Source organism: Stigmatopora nigra, chromosome 4 (assembly GCF_051989575.1).
Source record: "Stigmatopora nigra isolate UIUO_SnigA chromosome 4, RoL_Snig_1.1, whole genome shotgun sequence".
Classification (NCBI taxonomy): Eukaryota; Metazoa; Chordata; class Actinopteri; order Syngnathiformes; family Syngnathidae; genus Stigmatopora; species Stigmatopora nigra.
Window position 1 is genome coordinate 6,162,529 of NC_135511.1, and position 20,289 is coordinate 6,182,817.

A 20,289-nucleotide genomic window follows, 5' to 3' on the forward strand; every position below is an offset into this window, starting at 1 on the left:
AAGAATCATATTGGAATAGTTACGCTGGCGGATAATTTGGAGGAGAACGGTAGTGTCTGACAAAACCTAAGAGGAGCGAGAATGTGGTTTTGGGTGACATAAGTTTTGGGCTTGGCGCTGCTGGGTTAGACTTTGGGGTGCGGCGTGGGGGAGCCTTCTGCACAAAACAAGTGGCAGTTCAGTGTGTGGTCAGTGAGGCTGCCAAGCCCCGGGCCTCTCTGAATTGCCGGGGACTGGGTTGGGGAGTGTGAACGAGGAGGATGAGTCAAAACAGGAAGGATGGCACTCGTTGAATTGCTGTTTAGAGGCGTGTAAAACCTCGATCTAGTTTAAGAAAAGGGTGTCTGCATTCCATAGGTTGGTTATTTTCACAAATCGAGCCCTTTCTTTTCCCTTTAAAAATGCTAAAAATCTTTAGGTAACTCTTTTAGTGGCATTGACGATAATAGACATCAAATTGTGTATGCCCTATTTATTAATGTACTGAGAGTTCTTTAATTAGTTTGTTACTGGTAGATGTCCAATCTTTTTGTATTGCAATTGTAATCCAACTTTCACTTTGAAAGAATACAAATTGATAAAACTATTATTATTATCAATTTTTACTTGTACATTTAAAAAGATGTTTTCTAGTTAAGTTTTTTAAAAAAAGAATACAACGATATTAAATTAAGAATGAGTTAAATGAGTGCTTTATAAATTTCAAAAGAATATAAATGTCTCCACTTTGAAACTTTTTAAATGTTTATTCATGTGAAATATTCAAGAATAAATGCTCTCACAAATAAAAATCAATAACTAGTAGTATTACTAACAATGCCACTTGTTGACTAGACATTCAAAAAGCAAGCTAAATATGTCTTCATGCTTATTCTCCCTAGAAGACTCTCAGACACATGGCAGTAATTTAGCCCCCCATTTTCTACTTCCTAAAGCTAACATTCAAAATCCAACCACTTCCAGGGCACTCCCAAGGGTTAAGTCCTTGTGCCAAGTGACACAAAAAATGCCACCAAAAAAATGGGCGCTTTGGGCTTCTTATGTTACTGATGAGCTAGCACGCTGATCTGAGTAAATACCACTAGTACTTCAATATTAGTACCATGAAATGGAAAAATAAATCATTTCAGATTAAACTCAAATCCTGCCACCTCAAAAGGAGATCATTGCAGATTTATACAAAGAGCGTGAGTAGAAGATATTTGCCTTTTGGGACCCATGCCATTCCAAATAAATCAATCACTTAGTATATTTTTATTCATTCATTGACATAAACTGGGAAGAAAGTAGTGACAGATGTTTTATTTGGACAATTACTTTCTCAAAAGTGACCAGTGAGATTGTTAATGTAACTGTGGTGATTCCAGCTCATCAATTCCATTAAGAGCATGCTGGGTTACTGTGGCAGTTTTTACTCTTGCCAGTACCTCGCAAAAGCAAAATCTCTTTTTTTTTTTTTTGTGGTCCTGTCTTCTGTTTCATTCCATTCTGCATGAATGTCTGATGTTAGTTTTTTGTTTCAAGCTCTCTTCTTCAAGACTCTCTTTTGTATATTCCATCCTTTCCCCCCTTTCTAATTCCCATTGACTGTCTCCTCTCTTTTTCCCCAACAAATTGGTCTTGCTTCATTTGTTCCTTGCTCACAAGTAACCCACAAATCTAATCAAAGTTGGCCGCTCTTGTTTTTCCCTACCTCTCTTTCAGCAGGCCATGCCCCCATCCAACTACGACATGCCCGTGTCCATCCCCGTCAGCAACCAAAACAATCTCATCTACAGCCATCCCGGCGGCTCCCTTGGAAACCACAACCTGCTACCGTTGACACACCATGGACTACAGAGAAACAGCATGTCGCCAGGAGTTACACACAGACCCCCCAGTGCAGGTAACACAAGTACAAATACAATAGGGGAGAACAGGTTTACTATACCAATTTTTTTCAACTTTCTTGGATATCTTATAGTAAAGTCATTCATGGAATTCCTAGATAATCTATATCTTGGGTCGGATTTGACATCCTTCACAATATCAAATATTTTAGTCATTTTATTGTCAAAAACGGCATAGTGAGACTTTGTGAAAAACATTTCATTGTGCGGTTGGTTTTTGATGACAATGTTATTGATTAAATTGAAGTTTTTTTAACAAATAGTCGACATTAACATGGTTAGTCTTTTATTAGATAGAACATTATGGTTGATTCAACATATCAGAACACATCCATTTTTCAGGTAATGACTTAAAACAAGAACTTGTTGGATTAAAGATGAAGAATATCATTTAGAAGTATCATATTAAATCCCTGGAATACAGGGATGAAACATATTGGAGAAAACACATCCACTGTGCCCTGTACAGTTAAACAAAATATTTTTTACCTTTTGAAATGTTAATGATCTGACAAAACCACCCTCATCTTTACCGTAACACCCAATCTCAACTCAAGTTTTTGGCTAAAAGATAAACTAATCCTAGTTAACTAAACTCGAGAAATAATATCATAACTAGCTATGACTTCATACTTAATCGTAACACGTTCATGACAAGGAATATATTCTTAATAAACCCATAAAAGAAAAGTGGAGATGTTAAAAAACATGTAATTTACATTAAAAGGTCATTTCTCTTACTTCAACAAAATGTGACACTCAAGAATAAAGTTTAGAGTTTAATGACACAATTCAGATCATTTCTTTATGGATATTGCACACTACCACCCTCTGGTGGTCATGTTTTCTTAAGTGTCGCAACCAACCCATGTGACAACCAACCGTATTCTCCATTACATATGAGAATAAATTGAACAGACTTGTTGTCTGGACCATGTACAGCATAGTCTTTCAGTGTGCTGTTGACATAAAGAAAATCAAGCCTGTTAGTTTGTTATTGTTGCCCAGAGTCCTTTTTCTGTCCCACTGAAGCCATCATCCCACACCCTCACCCTGTCATTACAACTGGATGCAAGAAACGCCAGCACAAAACTAAATATGAGCTTTGGAGCTTGCGAGCATCCACAGAAAACCGCATGAGTTGGGAACTATCCCACCCTTCCACCTCACATGGCTTAAAAATAATAATGTGTCATTTTTCTTGGACGATAGGGCGTGTTTAAGCTTCATTTTTTTTCTGGTCGCAGAATACATTTTGATCCACTGAAATATACATTCAATTAAGAATACATTTTGATAAACTGAAATCCACAACAGTGTTAACTCGTGAAGTGTCAATATCACATACACAGAGTATGTGCAGTGGTAGTTAGTAAAATTATCCATTCGTATACTCATTGATGGGGTTTTTTTTTGTTGTCTTTTAGGTGGCCTCATGGGTGCTGACCTCACCACTGGCGCAGGCACCAGTGCTGGTAAGAATGTCTTCTCCTCATTGTCTCGCAACTAACACCATGTATCGGTTCACATTTTTCGCCCTTCAACCCTTTTAGGGACAATGGTCACTAGGGTAGAAAAGCATTCAAAAATGGTGATTCAGATCTTTAATCATTTAGGCTAATTTAGAAATACTTATTCACACTTATTAATATTGTACTATATTTATTTCTTAATGAATCATCTTTTGTCATTATGAATATATATATATATATATATATATATATATATATATATATATATATATATATATATATATATATATATATATATATATATATATATATATATATATATATATATATAAATATATATATATATATATATATATATATATATATATATATATATATATATATATATATGTATATATATATATATATATATATATATATATATATATATATATATATATATATATATATATATATATATATATATATATATATATATATATATATATATATATATATATATATATATATATATATATATTTAATGTAATTTAATGTTAATATAAACTACATTAATGAAATTAGAATTTATAGATCAGGAATTACGGCAAGAAGTAACTATAAAATAGTTGTAGTTTTTTTCCATAGCATACAATTGCCAATATTCCAAGCCAGTGATGGCAGATAGAATGAATATTCGCCCCTCCCATTCAGAATAGATTGGATGCCTAGCCCCATCAATGTCAACCAATGAGTTAAATGAGTGCCCTGTGAGATTTAAAAAAGAAATAAATCCTAAATCATGCATGAAAGGGCGAAAATGCATGACTAATATTAACCCAAACCCAAGTGGAGATTTTGCCCAAGATGTGTTGATGTTAGTGGTGGTGGAGTTCATCTGGGAATGTTTACTCAGTGCCGGGCCTGTGACACATCCTGCCCCTGTTGAGTTAAGCAGTAAAATCATACAAGACAGGGGAGGGGGGAGAAATGAAACGTACTTCCTGATGAGGTGAAGAGAGGAACCATACCCGACTTTTCAATGCATGCATTTGTTTTATCATCACGTCTGCTGCTGAGATTTATTTGGATCCGGTTCAAGTTGGGTGTTTTTTTTTAACTCTAGTTTTATACAGTCGGTGCCAACATTGTGTTTGTTTATTTATTTTAAGCTTTGATGAAGGTATTTTTTTCCTCTTGAGTCAAAATTACTGAAAAGTTAACATTTTCAATTTAGTATGACTTATATTCAGACTTTTGTGGATAGTTTTTTTTTAGATCATATATTTTTAAGCTCAAACTTCTACATTTTAAACGCCACTTTACATTCAGACCTTGGAGATTTTAAAGGAGAAATTGGCTTATCTACCCCACACATGGACATTTGGGCCTTTTAAAAACAAAGGATTTGAGTGTAATAGTACGTACGTCAAATTATGTTAATACATCTTATTTGCTACCCGCATTTACATTCAGAGACAATGTCATTTAACTCTAAGGAGATTTGATGCCACTTCTCGTCCAGGTTTGTGTAAAAGCCCAGTAAAAACACAGACAAAATACAATGTAAAATACAGTTCTATTACCTAATATCCAGGCAGATTTCCAACACCAACTTTGACTAAAAATGGTAAACACAACAGACTTTTCCGATCAGTTGCAATAAATTGTAAACCTTGTTTTAAAATAAAAGTCAGCCATCAACAGCTGGAGTCGAACTCATGAGAAAATGTTTTTGTACTGCTGCAAGAGCTTAACCACTATACTATGGGATGGCACACACTTAAGGTGTAAAACAAGTTAAACAATGTAAAATGTCTGGCACTTTCCTTAAATATGCATGAAACCGCACTTAGGCAGTTGGGTGTGGATGATATTTTTCCTCCAAATGAGATGGTGTGTACGTAGATTTTTTTTTCTTCACGGAGAACGATATAATACTTGTTTTTGAAAGCCCTTCTAGTTGTGCACATGACTTTAATGGAGTTGTTTTCCAAAAAAAATAACAGTTAATAGCACCTCAAAAAAGTCTTATCTCTCCAAGTTCCACCATAATTGCAAAATTTAAAATACTTTAATAAAACAGCATATTTCCGATACATACTTTTGTGTACCAATGCATATCTAGATTGAACATAAGGCATAATACCTTGAAATTGTTCATTATATTTTAGATTTATTTAAGTTTTTTTTCCTCTAAACTTCTAATTTTAATATTTTTGATTACTCTATAAAACTATTAGACCCTCCCAATTCCATTAAATCGGAAATCAATATATTTTCAATTTTTTTTTAACTCTTTCAATAGCATTGACCATAATCGACATGTAATTATGTTGCTTTTTTCAATAATCTGCTTATGTCTTAGTACATTTGTTCATGGGTTTCACGCCAAAACAGATCACACATCGATCTCTGTCAGTGACACCCAATGAGGTAAAGAAAAGTGCAAATGTACGAAAGTTAAATACAACTGAACCACACTCATGCAGTTATTCTTTCACATACCGCTAGACGGAGAGCATTCCACACTTTGGACAACCTAATTTACAACGTTAGCTGTGCTCAGAAACAAATATGGATCTAAATCATTTTTGGCGGTTATAGTGGGGGGGGAAAGCGCTTGAACAAAAACTCACTTCAGCTAAAAACAACATTTGGGACTAGCTGTACATATAAATACATTGGAGGATGCTCCGGGGGAAAATTGCGGTCGTCTGCAACCTATACATTGGTAGTTCTTTGTCTCCTTACACCCCAGCTTCTTTACTTCCTTTGCAGAGATTAACAGCTACCATATGTCTTGTAACCAAATTAACGCAGTGTTTTAGTGTTTAAACATACCCCAAAAAAAACGTCTGTCGTGCCTACAGAGATTTGAGCAAACCAAACCAATGTCAGCAAATGTAATGTTTTAGCTTCTGTGCGCCATTAGGTTCATCCCTCGGGGCATGTCAGGGCAAAGTTTATAGTGAAGAGACCCCTATTTAAGGGGTGAAATTTTATAGCCTGGACGATTTTACAGTGTAAAAATGGAGAGGAGGGGTGGTGGTTCAGTGGGGCACAGCTGGGCGGCCCCGTCTGGCCCCTAAGGCTCCGTCATCGGGGTCACCACTTGGTTTCTGTCTGGTCACCCGTCGTACACACGCACAACAGGATGGTTTGTTGTGGCGTGCGTCGGTTCGACGGCGCGGCGCAGAGCGACGCTTCCAATGTGCTCTTTGTGTCACCGGGGGCCGCAGAACAGAGGCGCTCTGTGAGGAGTGTAGCACGTCGCTCAGCAGCAGCAAAAAAACACGCAGAGAGACTTGTGCGAAACTAAAAGATTCCATTCAAAGGGTCCTTAAATCATATCTAGAGGCTGAGTAGAGCGAAGGGGAGGGTGTGCATTGATGAATATCCACTATTGCTTTGAGGCATGTGTGTAAAGGAGAAACAGTCGGGTAACACAGATGCAAGCGTTATGTGAACTTTTTTTCGGTCATTGTAATGGATACAGTCAGAGTGAGGTGGCTCAACCACAATCACGTTATTATTAATATATGGATTTTTAGCATTCCTCCTCTGCTCACAAGTTTGCTTCAGAATAGTACAAATAGCTGTCAGGTGTTCCTTCAGTGTAACAGTTTAAAAAAGAAGAGGTGTGTGTGTATGTGTGTGTTTCCACATATGTCATGGTTCCACTCTGTGTAAAAAAGACAAAATGACAGCAAGCTCCCACATGGGAATTCTATTACCTGGGGTCCCCCTGTAGTGTGGCAGCACTGTAAAAAAATAATAAATAAAAGAAGTAGGAAAGTTGTTTTGTGCCTAATCTATCCCCCCAGACACACAAAAGAATCAGACTGTTTTTTAATTCCATTGTTCCAATTGTCTTGCATTAAGACAATTTCCGATCCTTTTATTTTCATTCCCCCAAAACATGATTTTCACTGTTTTATGACTAACTTTTCACTAAATTAAATCAACACCATGACTCACAGTAATAAAAATCAATCAATTAATTTTAAGCACAATAAGAGCACATTCCAAAAATGTGAACATTAAAGTACACACAGTTTACTTTGAAATTTTAGTTGCCATAGCGTGTGGTGAACGATATACCAGGGTGGGTGGTTCAATTCTGGCTCCGACTACCCACTGCCAAAGTGTTTTTGGGCAAGACAAAGAGCCCAAAAATTAGCTCGCAGTCGTCATGGCAGCAGCACCACCTATTGGTATGAAAGTATACCTGTTAAGTACCTTTGGTACTTTGATGGTGTAGAAAACAAAATCCCTAAATAAGTTTTCATTGACATTTTTCGGTAATTTTGTGTGAATTTACTTTCACATTTAAAAAAAAAACGTTAAAAAGCAAAATTAAAGACAAAGATATTTAAAAGTGTGAAAATTAGCTTTACCCCTTTATAGTGCAAGATATTATTTTGACTAATTTATTCATTTGCTCCTGACATTAAAAATTGTCAATGACATTGAAACATTAGTATTCACAGCATCCGCCTGGTTTGAATGAATTTGTCAATGTAAAGCAATAACTTAAAGATAAGGTATATTCACGGTATAGTTTTATCTAATGTTTTTTTTAATATATATTCTATTTAGACAAGTGAATAAATTGTTAAAATGTTAATTGATCAAAAGTTTACAAAAATTAAAATGAATAAAAAGAAAATGCACTGTTGTTATGGCCTCAATAACTTTTTAAAATTGTAATGTATGGGTATGTAAATCATTACCTGTCATTGACATTAGCTTTACAATCATTTTATCTGGAAAGTCTTGGCTTTAAAATCTCATGTTTGAGTACCATTGACAGCAATAGACGGGCAATCCATTTTTTTCCTGGAAAGGTTAGCAGCGATCACTCCGCAATGACTGCCCTAAAGTATGGAAAACATTACGGTCTCTACATGAGTCCTAGCCTGACTCATTTTTGGCACTATGGCGTCTTATCACTTCCCCTCTGAGTACTTATTTGCTTCCTATGGCGTGCCAAGTAGCATATAGGGTGTAGTAGTCTTTGGGTTTCTGGTTAAGTCCGAGCATCTGCCTCCAAATCAGAGGGGATCAAACAACCAAATGAAAAGACTTGACTCGCAGTTCTGCTTTCATTTGCCTAATGACTTCATGATTTCACTTGTGAAGTGCTTTAAGGAGCGGCCTGTGCCACTGCTGATCATTGAGCGGTAATAATTGACTGGACCGCAGCCATCGCCGCACGGTAGCAATGCGCAGATGTCTGATTGAAGCCCAACCAACATGAAGTCGGCGTCCTTCTGACCAAACACTGCATTATCGTCGCACCCCCCAAGCGCGTTTTCATCTCGGCAAAAACACTGAGGCACGGGGTTGTTTACTAAATTGTGTGTGTATTGCGTACTGTCAATGTGTGTTTTAGAAGTGTGTGAGGTCTCATTCATCTATCTCCACATGTACCCACTCCATCTTACAAAAGGCCAGCCATGAGAATGAGAGAGCAGGAAAGCTGAAGAGGCAGCTGCCACTTTGCTAATGTGAGGATTGAGATCGAACTAAGAGGCTTCCATACAAAACACACGTGCATCCAAATGCGGAGCTCGCTTTTTTATACTTTCAAACGTACAAAGATGCCGCTCTCACACATTTAGGCCCAAATATGCGCGATATCCTATATTAACGGAAATGGCGCGCACATTTTTTTTTTAGTTAGCGGTGGTTTTACCCTTGAAATTGTTGAAATTGTGCTTGTTGAGACTTTTCATTTCCAAACAACAAAACCTCCCTCTAAAATTAAACAAAGATCAGCAAAGGGAAATTGCCCAGGAAGACATCTGCGACTCATTTTCCCCCCGGAGTATATGATTAGGAAATTCATTTATGTCTAACGTATAATTCCTGCCTGTCTTTCAAGTGGGAAACTCCACACTGCACCCTGTGTTCTAAGTAAGGGGGAGACTAGCTTGTGGGATTGGGTTAGAAACAAAGAATATGTTGCTAGTAGGAATGCTTTCCTCCTTTTTTCTTCTTTTTGTCTTTATGATTTTGCGAGGTTTTTACCGCATCATTTTTCAAGCGGGAAAAACGTGTGTTGCACTTGTGTGCTGAGCTGGTGGCAGCCCCAAGGGAGGGTCTTTTGTGTGTAGCGACCACAAGTGTTTAGCTGTGATGGCCAAATGATGGGGCCCGTCCTTCTGTGGTCATGCTACCCGTAATTTAATGTTTTTACATGATTCACTGGCTGTTGCCGGGCACATGTAGTCTTAACTGACTGTGACAGAGTTGGAGGGGAGTTCCCCCTCTTTGTATGGACACCAAGAAAATATGAACACTTGAGGGTCCTTGTTCAGAAAGTAGCATTTCCATGCCTCACTTATCCAAATGACAGAAAAAAACATTCTGCAACTGGTTAGGAAGGCAAGGTGAAAATAGAATATCATGAGTTTTAATTAGCTGACAGTACATTGCTTTATTTCTAACTTTTTAAATGTAGGATTCAATATAGTTTCTTTAATGTTTCTTGAAAATAGCCTATAACTTAAAGACTTTAAGTGAGCAGGTTTCCACCTAAGCAGCCAAATTCAAAGCTTTTTTTATCCACTGTCATTTGTGACTCTCTTTCTGAGCCTATCACCTACTCTGTAAATTATGATAACCCATTATCATTTTTTCATGAAATAAGTTTTTTAACCTTCTAACCCTTAGATCTCAATACCCCAACAAACCCATCCTGTAAATTTGGTAATAAATCCCATTTTTCATTTATCTTGAACACAATCAAAAACAAACTGAACTGAATACATAACCTCTGCCTTCTAGTTGGCCACTCAAAACTGCTTGAACAGTGCCACTGGAATCTTATCAATTACTGCCAACCATATTTTAGGTGAATCCTTCTGATTTTCCGATATTTCCTTTGCTTTCCCAGGTAATGGATATGGAAATCACCGCAATTCTCCCGGTCTGCTGGTCTCTCAGGCCGGCATGAATAAGAACATGCAGGCTAAGTCACCCCCACCCATGAATTTAGGCATGAACAACCGCAAACCCGACCTCCGTGTGCTCATCCCTCATGGCGCCAAGAACAACATGCCCTCCATTGTGAGTAAACTCTTTGTTAGCTATGGTCTTACATATTTGCTGGTCTACTTTTAATGACATGCTTGACAAAAATCCCACTAGACGGCAGTGATGTAACATTTTAGATATGAATTCACCCTCGTTCAAGGGCGTCAAACCTAATATGTATATTTTTGCGGGCTACTTTGTTGTTATAGTTATCTTTGGGAGGTTGGTAGGATACAACTTAACTTAAAGAAGTGTATTCAAACAAAAAATCCAAAAATACATGTAGCTGTATTGGTAAATACAACTGAATAGTGGCTGTTTTTTTTTTTTTTATATACACACACATATATATATACATATATATATATATATATATATATATATATATATATATATATATATATATATATATATATATATATATATATATATATATATATATATATATATATATATATATATATATATATATATATATATATATATATATATATATATATATATATATATATATATATATATTTATATATATATATATATATATATATATTACCATTCGAGATTGATTGTTTTGCATGTTTTAAATGATAAATTTCATTAGAATGTATGAGTAAATGATTCTTACCATTGAGAAACTACTGCCTATATATATATATATATATATATATATATATATATATATATATATATATATATATATATATATATATATATATATATATATATATATATATATATATATATATATATATATATATATATATATATATATATATATATATATATATATATATATATATATATATATATATATATATATATATATATATATATATTACCATTCGAGATTGATTGTTTTGCATGTTTTAAATGATAAATTTCATTAGAATGTATGAGTAAATGATTCTTACCATTGAGAAACTACTGCCTACCACTTTTGCTACTTATACCACACATTGTTAATCATGCATTGTTTGCCTTGAAGTTGGGATTATTTACATTTTCAGAAATCTTCCTTTTCACCCCTATTTTAAATCCTTCTTCAATCATGTTTCATTCATTGTGAGAATTTAATGTCCTGGTTCAAATTATTTGTATCTTAAGATTCATTTATATGAAATTGAAATTGTTCAAACAAATACAGAGTTTATTCCAACTTTATGGGCAACAGGGGATTTTTCACTGCTGTCCTATATTTATCTTTGAGGACCATTTTTCTTTTTATCTATTGAATAATATAAGTTTTGTAGGTAGTGTAGCAGTTTAGAAGAATATGTGACAGCTTCTTCTTTAGATTCTTAACTAGTCGTCAAAATATACTAATTTGAATTTATCACCCTCCCCTTTTAATGCCCTCAGTCTGAGGATGTTGATCTCCTATTGGTAAGTCGGACTGCTTAAAAGTAGAAAAATCCCAGCGTTCTCCCTCCTATATAGCAGACATTTTTTTAGCTTGATGCACAAAATATTAGAATTGATATTTATTTTTTCCTTAAAGTTCACCATTGTAGAGCCTGATCTGATTTATGAATCAGGGTAACTTTTCCATCTAACGGTTTTTGAAAGCCACCAAGTCGACTCGTTTTTTTAGGATACGTACATAGTGCCCCCAAGTGTTGTAAAATTATAACAGCACATTGACCTGACAATACTTTTTTTTAGACAAGATAGTTTCTGCCTTTGACTTCTTCCTTCTTTTTCGGTCACCGAACCTACAAGGACAATTCATCGTTTTTAATCACTGAAAGTTGTGTTCCGCTATTTTATTTTATTTTTTTGCGTTAAAGTCCATCGTTTCCAGCAAACGCACATCTTTTCCTCGGAAAAGCGCGTCATCTTCATTTGCCATCGCTACCCTGCGTTGCCTTGGAGACAGGTGGCGTTACTATAGCGACAGTGGACCCTCACTAAGGGTAGATGACAGGGTTTGCTGGGTTCAACGCTTGTCTGGCAATTGCTTCCTGGCGCAACTTACCATCACCTTCATTTTCACAGCAAAGTGAAAAAAAGAAGAAATGGAAAAGACTAGTGCAACTTTTTTTGTTTTGATTAGGCTATGCTTTTCGGTGAATATTATCCAGTAACTTTTGTTTTATATTCTCTTTTTCTTTTTTTTTCTGCCACCACAGAACCAGAGAATAAACAACTCCCAGTCTGCTCAGTCATTGGCCACTCCAGTTGTGTCCGTAGCAACTCCGACTTTGCCAGGACAAGGCATGGGTGGTTACCCGTCGGCTCTCTCCACATCTTATGGTACAGGTCTGTACCAAAACTTTTTTTTTAACTTAGCTGAGGTTCTACAAATCATAAGGTTTCACCAAGTAATCAAATTATTGGATGTGATCTATTTATCAAAATAATCAATAGCTATTTGTAGAGTTGATTCGTCATTTAGTGACATATTGATGTCAGAATTGTACAAATAATCATTTTTAAGCCACTCAACACTAAATATTGTCTTTTTACAATTAAAAAACTAATGTTGAAGGGAAAAAAATACAATAAATATTCAAATTTTGAGGGGTATTTTTTTTCTTGAAAATTTCAGTGTAACATATTAAATTGCAGTAATCTATTCCTAACTCAAAATGCTTCCCTTTTCCAATTAATAAAATTGTCATTATCATTTCTAGGTCATGTGACTCTTTTGGTCATTTAAAAATAAATAAATACAAATAAATCTCATAAAGACCTGGTGAATACACACATGGAAAAAGACCCAGAATTTGTTATTCATGCAAATATATGCCAATTTACCCATTTTTTAATATTTGTTTTTGAATGAAAAAAATATTGTTAATAAATTGTCATTAGAAGAAAAATCACTACAATGAAATGGACAGGATATATAGCATCATCAGTTAAATTATAACTATAAAACATAGTTATATATATTATAGTCTTTACATTTTCAATTATTTGTGTTTTTAATTTGTCTTTTTAGAAAATTTTAAAACAACAACAAAACAACAATAAATAAATACCCCAAAAAATCTTTAATATATAAAATAATCATCCATGATAGGCATAGAACTTTATAACATATAATCAACTAAAATTTAAACATTGCTTGATATTAATGAAATTTGGAAGTTTTAGTTATTAATTCAAAATAAATAAATCAGCCCCTTTACTAGAACTCCTTAATTAGAATAACATTGATAGATTTGTAAAAGACACTTCATTAGTACTTTTTAGTATTTTAAGATTCATCCACTTGTAATACACGCAACGCTATCGTCGAACACAAGAGGGTAGTGTTGTTATAATGTTTGAGGGCCTACATTCAACATCTTTCATTAGATTTGCACACTTTTTGGGGTCTTTTCTCATGATATTGCATGTCCATCCCTTTGTTTCAACGCAGAGTATTCCTTGAATAGTGCAGACTTGTCTTCGCTGTCTGGATTCAACAGCGGCAGTTCTTTGCACTTGGGCTCAATGAGTGGCTGGCAGCAACAACATCTTCAGAACATGCAACATTCGGCCCTTGGACAACTCGGGTGAGTGGCTTTGGGATTGCATGTTTCACCACGTCACAAGGATGATGTCACACAACGTAGACACAAAAGTGCACAGTGGTACCTTGACTTACGAGTGACTGGAGATGGCTTTGACGCAGCAAATCGTAGATAAACAATATATCAATAACAGTGGCCAACAAAATATGTGTTGCATTGATGCAAACACTTGTTCTCAATTACTTCTGGGGCTCACTGACCTTTTTAAAGATCTATTTTGATAAATCAATATATTTTTGTTTCTGTAGGCAATGCAAAAGTGTTGCAAAGCGATATTTTTAACAACCTGGCATTTAAACAATGAAATTAAAAATTGCCTTATTTAATCATTGCAACCGTTGTGAGGATAAGCTCTTGAGTATAAGTGGCTCGGAAAATGAATGAATGACCAGAAAAGATATTAAATCCATTAAAATTAAAACTTTTGAATCAGAAGGTAGAAATATGGTGTTGATCAAGGTATGCACAAATGAAGAAGCCACACCAAGAATTGTGATAGACAATTTATTTGATGTATAGGTCTGCAAACTATTACAATTAAATAGGACACCTTTCCACCAACCAGGTGTCTTAAAGTGCGATCACTTGATTGCAATCATGCACTGCTCGTTTCAGCCGAAACTCGCTTTGTTAAACTAACTGTGCTTGATCAGTTGGAACAAAGAAAATAGGCCACAATGGCCCTTGATGATATGTTTTGATATCCTCATTTGAATGTTTACTTTGTATTCATTCATTCATTCATTCATCTTCCATACCACCCATCCTTAAAAGGGTTGCAGGGGTTGCTGGAGCCTAACCCAGCTGTCTTTGGGCAAAAGGAAGACTACACCCTAAACTGGTTGCCAGTCAGTCATGGGAATTGAGCCCACGCCTGCCCACACAAAAGTTAGGCGAGTGAATCACTATACCATGAGGCGGCTTAATATACTTTGTATTTAGCAGTAAAACATCATGTTAACAGAAACCATTGGGCATGTCTCTACATGATCCCAGTTGAAGTAGATAGGACATGTATCATTGTCAATGGTATTTTAATGACATTTCTTTTCATTCTATATGAGGGAAAAGCGGATTAGGGTTAACATTTGAGTTCCGAGCATGGTCACAGAGCAACTCGTAGTTGAAGGCACCACTTTACCATCAATCACATGTTTTTCCAACCTTCACAAATATGGCACCTCTTGAAAATGGACAGTTGCATGATTGTGTGCTCTGTATTTCTGTAACACCTTTCCTTTCCTTTTCCTTCCTACAGAAATTGCTCTAGCTCTCACTTATGTCAGGGTTCAAATCTCTCCCTGCCCTCTGCTCAAAGCCTGCACATCAAGTCCGAACCTGTTTCTCCTCCTAGAGATCGCACCAGCAGTACACCGGGGTGCTACGGTGGCGGTGGGGTAGTCCCTCCCCAGAACCCCTCATCCCGGCAGGACTCGGGCCGCTCCCCAGTCGATAGCCTGAGCAGTTGTAGCAGCTCCCACGAAGGCAGCGACCGCGACGAGCACAGGAACGAGTTCCACTCTCCTCTGGGACTGGCACGGCCCGCCCTGGACGAGCGCGAGAGCCCTTCCATCAAGCGGGTGCGCCTGTCTGAGGGCTGGGCCACATGATAACCCTGACCCCTCCCCAACTCAAGGCCACCCTTTGCCCCCTGTGACAAAAGCAACCCACTGTCAGCCCCTCTCAAAATTCTACAACCATTTTATTATTTTTGCTGAGTGTGTGTGTGGTATATAAATAGATATATCCTTTTATATATATATATATATATATATATATATATATATATATATATATATATATATATATATATATATATATATATATATATATATATATATATATATATATATATATATATATATATATATATATATATATATATATATATATATATAAAAATATAGATATATACAGATATATAATTCCATAAACCAGTGGGCTCCTGTAGATGTCAATCAATTGAGGGGCGGGGTAATCTATTTTTAGTTGGGGAACTATGCATTAATTCCAATCACAAATGCATATATCATTACGTGCATGTATATACATAGTATATGCATATCGCCAATAACAATAGTCAGGTACTTTGTTTCTTACAAGTTCCAATTCATTATATACAGCAGGCGCAAAGTGTCGGTCAATTTCAGCAAACGCTTTAAAAATAAAAAATACAACAATGACAACAACAAAAACAGGTAAAGCAATAACTGCAACACCAACGCATATAGCCATATTGGAATTGGAGTGTTACATCGAAAGTAGTCTCACAAATTATAACATGTGAAACATTGTTAGATGTGGCTTTGTGGCAATCTCTTCTTTTTCTCAACCAGTACAAGATCATTCTATAGCATTCGCCGCTAACATTATTATAAAGATGACAGACGTAATACAATGATCTGGACTGGATAACGGTAGCAGCTAATTTCATATAACGATTTCTACCCGAACCACTTTTGAAGAGTCAACAGCAAACGATGGTCACAAAGCAATATCTATCAAAGAGCACCTATTGGTTAAATCTATTTCCGTTTTTTGTCATTTTGCGTTCGTGCTGTGGCGATTGGCATTCGTGTTTTTTTTTTCATTTTGGCAAAGTGTCTGGAATTTGAAAATAGCCTGACTCTTCCTGCCCACTGTAATTATAAGTGACTAGAAAAGACAAAAAAAAGAGCATCAACATGAGAACGAGTGCACTTGACAAACATGTACAGTGTCAGTTTCATCAGTATGTACCTTCTCCCTGGCTAATACAAGTGTGTGTGTTAACAATAGATGATGTCATGTTGCAGGTTCAACGTATTTATGTAAATAGAGGTCAAAAAGGGGGAGGGGGGGGGAAGTTGCAGGATATTTCAAGATTTATTTACTCGCTAAAGGAAAAGCTAATATGCAACATTTGAAGGACTGTACAGGTATTCGGACCCCAAAATGTTTGGAACTTTTGGTGTGTAAAAAAAAAAGTTGGGTGTATGAGGACACCCTCCAATCCAAGAGTTAGTGTAATCAAGTAACCTTGGAATCTAGTATTAACTATCAGTATTATTAAAGGAGGGAGGAAAAAAAAGAATAACAATTGTACGATACACTTGCTTCTATTTTCATATGAAAGGAATACAATGCAATGCAATGCATTTTGTGGCTTTTTGTAGTTTCTATAAGCCAGAATGTGTTTTTGATAGCTTTGCTAAATAAGAGAAGGATAGCGCACCCCACCCGGTTTGGGGGGATTGAATGGGCTTTGGAGCCCTAAGCCATGAAACAGACTGAGATCCAATGCTTTGCTGAACTGTTTTATCTTTGTAGAGGTTTGTTATTAAACGTGTATTTCTAATTATATATAATAATGGTAATATTAAGAATCTTTAAAAAAAAAGGAAAAAAAGGAAAAAAAAGACAAAAAAATCTGTGAAATTAACATGCTTGTGTATAGCTTTCTAATATATAAATATATATAATAATAATTTTTTTGTTGTTGATTTCTTAGTGGAGTTTCAATGTGCAGTTGCACATCTTTGTTTGGTTTGTTTTTTCCGAAAACTTTTTAGGCTCCAACACAAGCAAAAGCGGCAAAAGAAATCACACTGACGTCTAGTTACGTCTGACCCAACATGCATTTTGATTTCTCACATTTCATTCTATTAACTTATTGAACATGACCTTGTTTTCCCTTATTCAACATCACACAATTCAAGTTACACATTTTCCCCAGTGAGCTATTTTAGTAATTGAATTCCACAAATGGTTGTTGAGGAATCAATCCTCGAATGATTGGAAAGTGAATTCAATTTTTCTACCTGCTCGAGTTCAATTATTTTCAAATGAAACATATTTGCAGGCAGTTTTGACAGCTGCATGAGGAAAATTGGATCACGTTGTTGTTAATTTTTGATCGATAGCTATTTCGATTACGCAAACTAGCCACTTATATCTGCCGCGGAGTCCTGTATCTGCTGTCATTTAAGTGTTATGATATTTCAATGTGCATATTTCATGCAGGTTCACTATGTTGTTACTGTATAGTCTGTGCATTCAAACAGAGGCAGAGCCTCTATAGCAGTGTTCTTCTCAACTCTCCTTTTGTAAAAATTCAATATACAAAAAGGTTGAGAGGGAAAAATAAAAAAAATATTTCAGGCGGATAAGTGGAGAAACCAAAGCCAGTGGCATTTGTGTGTTGTAAACTTCTTATTTTCACATTCATTTATGTTTTTATTTTGCAACCATTGAAAGTGACAATAAAATAAAAAAAAATGTTGAATGTAGAATTCCTTTTTGACTTGCACCAATGCCAACAGCATCAACCCTACTTTGCTTTGACTATAACAATAATTAGCCTCAATTTATATTCACTCACAACTTGAGCTATTGCCAATATGTCAGGGTCACTCATTGGCTGCCTTTGACGGTGAGTGACGGCCAATCCATTTGAAATGGGATCGAAAATCTATTGCTGTCCATGGTCCTGAAACATGGTCATTCATTGGATGTCTTTCAGTGAGCCAATAGTTAAAGATAAAATTTAGGCCAAGGGTATTTACATGTTTTCCTTTTTGTGTTTGTGTTTCATTTACATTTCATTATCTGTTGATCAGTTGTATCATGAGATTAAAAAGTAACATTGGTACTTCCAAATGACTTAAACAATACTCATTTGATGTATTGACACTTTGCAGTGCAAATGGGAGAGCATCCACCTGTATAGCCATGTGTAATATCATATCATCCCTCTTTGTTCCTCCACATTATGTGGTTTATTTAAATCTAAAGAAAGAAGAAAAAAAAAGATTTTGTTTCTGTCCAATGCTTAAAATCGTCAGTCTGTAGTGTGAAATGTAGCTTGTGTCAACCCAGAGATTGGGGCAGGTTTGGAGATGTTTTTTTGCAAAGAATATGAGCGGCTTTCAGCGGCATAAGCTGGCCTTTGTCGCCACTTGAGACTCACGATAATGGCGTTTAATGAAATCTACACGTGGAACTCAAAGGGACTGGACTGTGTGTAGTGGGCTGGGATATACAAGTCACCTCTGCTGAGGGGAGAGTTTGAATTGTTTGTACTTTGCAGAAATTTCAGTAAACCTACTGGCTTTCTTAGTTATCCTCATTGTGACTTTGTGTGACTTCATTGTGTATGTTTTTTTTTTCTCTTTTGAGTCTTGGCGACCGTTTAGCTGCAAAGAGATGCAAATGGTCACAACAGTGACTCGTCAGCATTTTTCTATCAATATTCCTGGCAAAGCATTTATTCAAATCAGATTAAAATAGATTGATATAACCCTTTTGGGGACAGTAGTCATTAATGTGATCAGCTATTCAAAAGTTGGCCCTCGAACCCATTTAACTATTAATTTTGGTCATCAGAATAAATAATAATAAATCTTAGCAATTATTATTCTCATTTTCTGAACTGCTTTATACTCATTAGGGTCGCAGGGGGTGCTGGAGCCTATCCCAGACACCCTGAATCGATGGCCAGTCGATCGTAGGGCATAACCATGCACACTCATACCTATAGGGGCAATTTAGAGTGTCCAATCAGCCTACCATGCATGTTTTTGGAATGTGGGAGGAAACCAGAGTACCCAGAGGAAACCCACACAGGCCCTGGGAGAACATGCAAACTCCACACAGGTGGACATGAAGTGGATTTGAACCCAGGACCCCAGAGCTGTGAGGCCGACACCCAAACCACTCACGCCACCACAATAACTATTATTTTGAAATTTTATTATTTCTCCTAATCATTCAAAAATGCATTTTTTTATATTTTCTATAATTATAAATACTTTAATGAAATGAGACATTGTTCATTAGAAAGTAATCAAATTCAAAATAATCATAAGGAATTACTAATGGTTAAGGCCCCATAACAGTTTATTTTTTTCATAGTACTTACCTCATCGTCTGCCTTTGAAAAAAGTTCACATCCAATTATTTTAAACGAGGAATGGCTGTGAATTCTCATGCTTCAGAAAAATTGATATTTCTAGAAAACTTTTCCATTTTAACTAAGAGGGTGTTCATCCTGGTTTAAATGAATTGGACGTCTAGAACTGCCAATGGCATCTAATTAATTGCAAATGTTTTTTTAATCATAATTAGTCATTGAAAAGATTACATTTAGTGAAAAGGAAATTGAGCAGTTTAAATCAGACATTATTAAGAACATACAAGTAATAATAGTTATAATACATTTTGTCATATTCAATGATAAATTTCACTTCTGATTTAGTGGGATGGGAAATTTTGGTCCTCCATTCAAACCATTGTGTGTGTTATAGTGTGTGTTTCCTTTAAAGTTGGCTAAACGGCATCAATGTACATTTTTAAGAATCGTATGATAAGTGGACATTTTCGTTTGAAATCTTTCAAATGAAAGTC

At 35.6% G+C, this 20,289-nt stretch overlaps 1 protein-coding gene across 10 annotated transcripts in view; it reads left to right on the forward strand.

Moving 5' to 3' along the window:
- Positions 1–15,664, forward strand: part of mef2cb (myocyte enhancer factor 2cb) — a 76,066-nt gene extending 60,402 nt beyond the window's left edge. For 2 of the 10 annotated variants that reach the window (XM_077715415.1, XM_077715421.1), the window contains 7 exons: positions 1,705–1,885; positions 3,317–3,364; positions 10,245–10,417; positions 11,744–11,767; positions 12,514–12,643; positions 13,752–13,887; positions 15,164–15,664. In XM_077715415.1, coding sequence (XP_077571541.1) covers positions 1,705–1,885; positions 3,317–3,364; positions 10,245–10,417; positions 11,744–11,767; positions 12,514–12,643; positions 13,752–13,887; positions 15,164–15,515 — 1,044 coding nt within the window. In that variant the 3' untranslated portion in view covers positions 15,516–15,664. The remainder of the gene's footprint in view (positions 1–1,704; positions 1,886–3,316; positions 3,365–10,244; positions 10,418–11,743; positions 11,768–12,513; positions 12,644–13,751; positions 13,888–15,163) is intronic. The other 8 variants (XM_077715417.1, XM_077715426.1, XM_077715422.1 and 5 more) reach the window with 7 other exon arrangements.
- Positions 15,665–20,289: the final 4,625 nt, after the last annotated feature.